The following is a 2,500-nucleotide window of genomic DNA, read 5'->3' on the forward strand; positions in this document are numbered from 1 at the left end:
GACACATTGACATCTGACAGACAGAAAGACAGACAGATGGACAGGCAGACAGATGGACAGACAGACAGACAGACAGACACATTGACATCTGACAGACAGAAAGACAGACAGATGGACAGACAGACAGACAGATTGACATCTGACAGACAGAAAGACAGATGGACAGACAGACAAACAGACAAATCAAGACAGAAAGAGACAGACAGACAGATTGACAAGCAGCCAGTGATACAGGCAGACAAATAAACACAAGAAAACTAAGGCAAGTATGAAGACCATCTTTGTCACTTGTCTATAACACCATCTAACTTCAGTCACACCACCACATCATACCGTTGTATTTATACACAGAGTTGGCACAAGGCTCATGGTAAAGGATGCTTCTACTTTTCCAATTCAAACATTGTAACTCATCGATATCAACTAGAACTGCCATCAGCTTCTAATACATACATCACAGTCAATCCTCCAACCATTGGTATGACACATTGATATTAATGTATGTCCCATTCTATTGAAATACAATGACTTACTTACAGACGTGCCAGGAAAACCTCCAGTGGACATAACACTTTTGTTAATTGAGAAGGCAGGGGACGACGTGGGGGCCAAAGTCGAGTTGTTTGATTTCACAGAAACGTACAAGTCAAAGGTACATTGTGATGCCTCCGACTAATTCACACAATTTTTGTGCAATTTTTTATTTGCAATTTTATATTTGCTCGTTTTTGTTGTATGTTGTTTGGTTGTGTGTGAGTCGCATTTGTGTTGGTTGTGTAGAAGTCTTCGTTGAGAACCGAGCTTCGTGCAGGGACGTACTGCATCTTACCGTTCACAACAGGTTGTCGGTTCAAGAAACGTGCTAGCGAATCGACTGAAGAGAAGAAGCTGTTGGATGAGGCGGGAGACTTTACATTGGATGCCAGGTGGGCAGTGGTTGAAGAGGAAACCTGTTGAAATTTTGTGGTATTTTATTAATTGATGTAGGCAGATGATTGGTTTGTTGTGTGATGATAAATACGTGTAGGTGGATATTGCATGCTAGACTAATATAGCAAGTATGTGGGGAAGTACATTAGATGAATGGATATATACAGGCAACAGACATACAGATTGACACACAGGTAGACAGACAGACAGATGGACAAACAAACAGACAGACAGATATACAAACAGACACACACACACACACACAGACAGACAGACTCTAGTCTTGCATAGCCAGACCCTCTCTGCCATCATACTTCCGGAAGTGTGATGGCGGAGAGGGTCTGGCTACGCACCGGAAGTATGATGGTGGAGATGGTCTGGCTACGCGAGATTCAGACAGACACACAGACAGACAGACAGACAAACAGACAGATCGACAAATGGACAGACAGACCAGTGAACAGACAGACCAGTGAACAGACAGACAGGCAGACAGACAAATGAATAGACAGACAGGTGGACAAACAGATGGACAGACAGATGGACAAATGAACAGACAGTGGGTTGAAGCAATAGATGCACTACCCAAGCATTTTCCTGACTTGAGAGTAGATTTAGATTTGCTTCTGAAAGGATTCTCGGGATCTGCTACAGGTGCGACATTAAAGAGCCTCATTCCCTCGAATGAACTGTCTGAGTACTAACCTGCTAGTGGCAAATTACAGAAGCGATTATCTAATGATTTGTTTGAATCTATGTCTCGTGATACAGTGAAGTCTACAAGAGATGCTGCCAGAATTTGCTCTTTACATGGTGCAGGTCCAGGTGCAGGTGCTTGGGTCAACGCTGTTCCAACCTCGATGTGTTTCGCACTTGATTCTTGCGTTTATTGCTTGGCGTCATATCTGAGGTTGGGTTTGCCAGTCCGTTCTCTGGAGTTTTTGAATTTGTGTCAGTGCGAAGCAGTTCTTGACGACAGCGGGTATCATCTTTAACATGCAAGGTTGGTGGTGGCCCAGTTTGGAGTCACGAATCCATTGCAAATGTTTGGGCTGATTGTCTAAGTGAACTTCACATACCACACAGGAGAGAGCCAAGACATCGCTACTCAAACTCAGATAACAGACCAGACATTATAGCACTTGATACATCTTCTGATATGAGCATTGATTTAGACATCTCTCTTGCCCATTCCTGGAGCTCAGAGGTATTTCCCTCATCCTCAAAAGTAGATGGTCTAGCTTCGAAGTGAAGAGAAGAAAAAATCAAATATCAAGATGAAAGGCTACCAACTGGCAGCCAAATAATCTTTAATTAAGCCATAAGTCATTGAACACTTTGGTAGATAGGGTGATGAAGGAGACCAATACCTACGTTCTCTCGGATCTCAATCTTTTGATAAAAATGGTCGGCGCAACTCAGCACAATTTATGGATCACTGGCGCAAAAGGTTCAGCATTCAATTACAGCGACGCAGTGCTAGAGTAATCCAACACAAGATGTCATCCTTGGGTTGCAGAGTCCACGCAAAAACAAGCCGCTTTCATCTCCAATAATTAGTGTTGTAATA

General features: G+C 43.0%; 1 protein-coding gene across 1 annotated transcript in view; it reads left to right on the forward strand.

Annotated features, from left to right (window-relative positions):
• LOC134185203 (EF-hand calcium-binding domain-containing protein 7-like) overlaps positions 1–2,500 on the forward strand; it is a 7,189-nt gene that overhangs the window by 2,760 nt on the left and 1,929 nt on the right. The window contains exons 6-8 of the mRNA XM_062652985.1: positions 352–478; positions 540–652; positions 781–926. Of these exons, the coding sequence (XP_062508969.1) occupies positions 352–478; positions 540–652; positions 781–926 (386 nt within the window). The remainder of the gene's footprint in view (positions 1–351; positions 479–539; positions 653–780; positions 927–2,500) is intronic.

The sequence above is a fragment of the Corticium candelabrum genome, chromosome 10, assembly GCF_963422355.1.
Source record: "Corticium candelabrum chromosome 10, ooCorCand1.1, whole genome shotgun sequence".
NCBI classification, from domain to species: Eukaryota; Metazoa; Porifera; class Homoscleromorpha; order Homosclerophorida; family Plakinidae; genus Corticium; species Corticium candelabrum.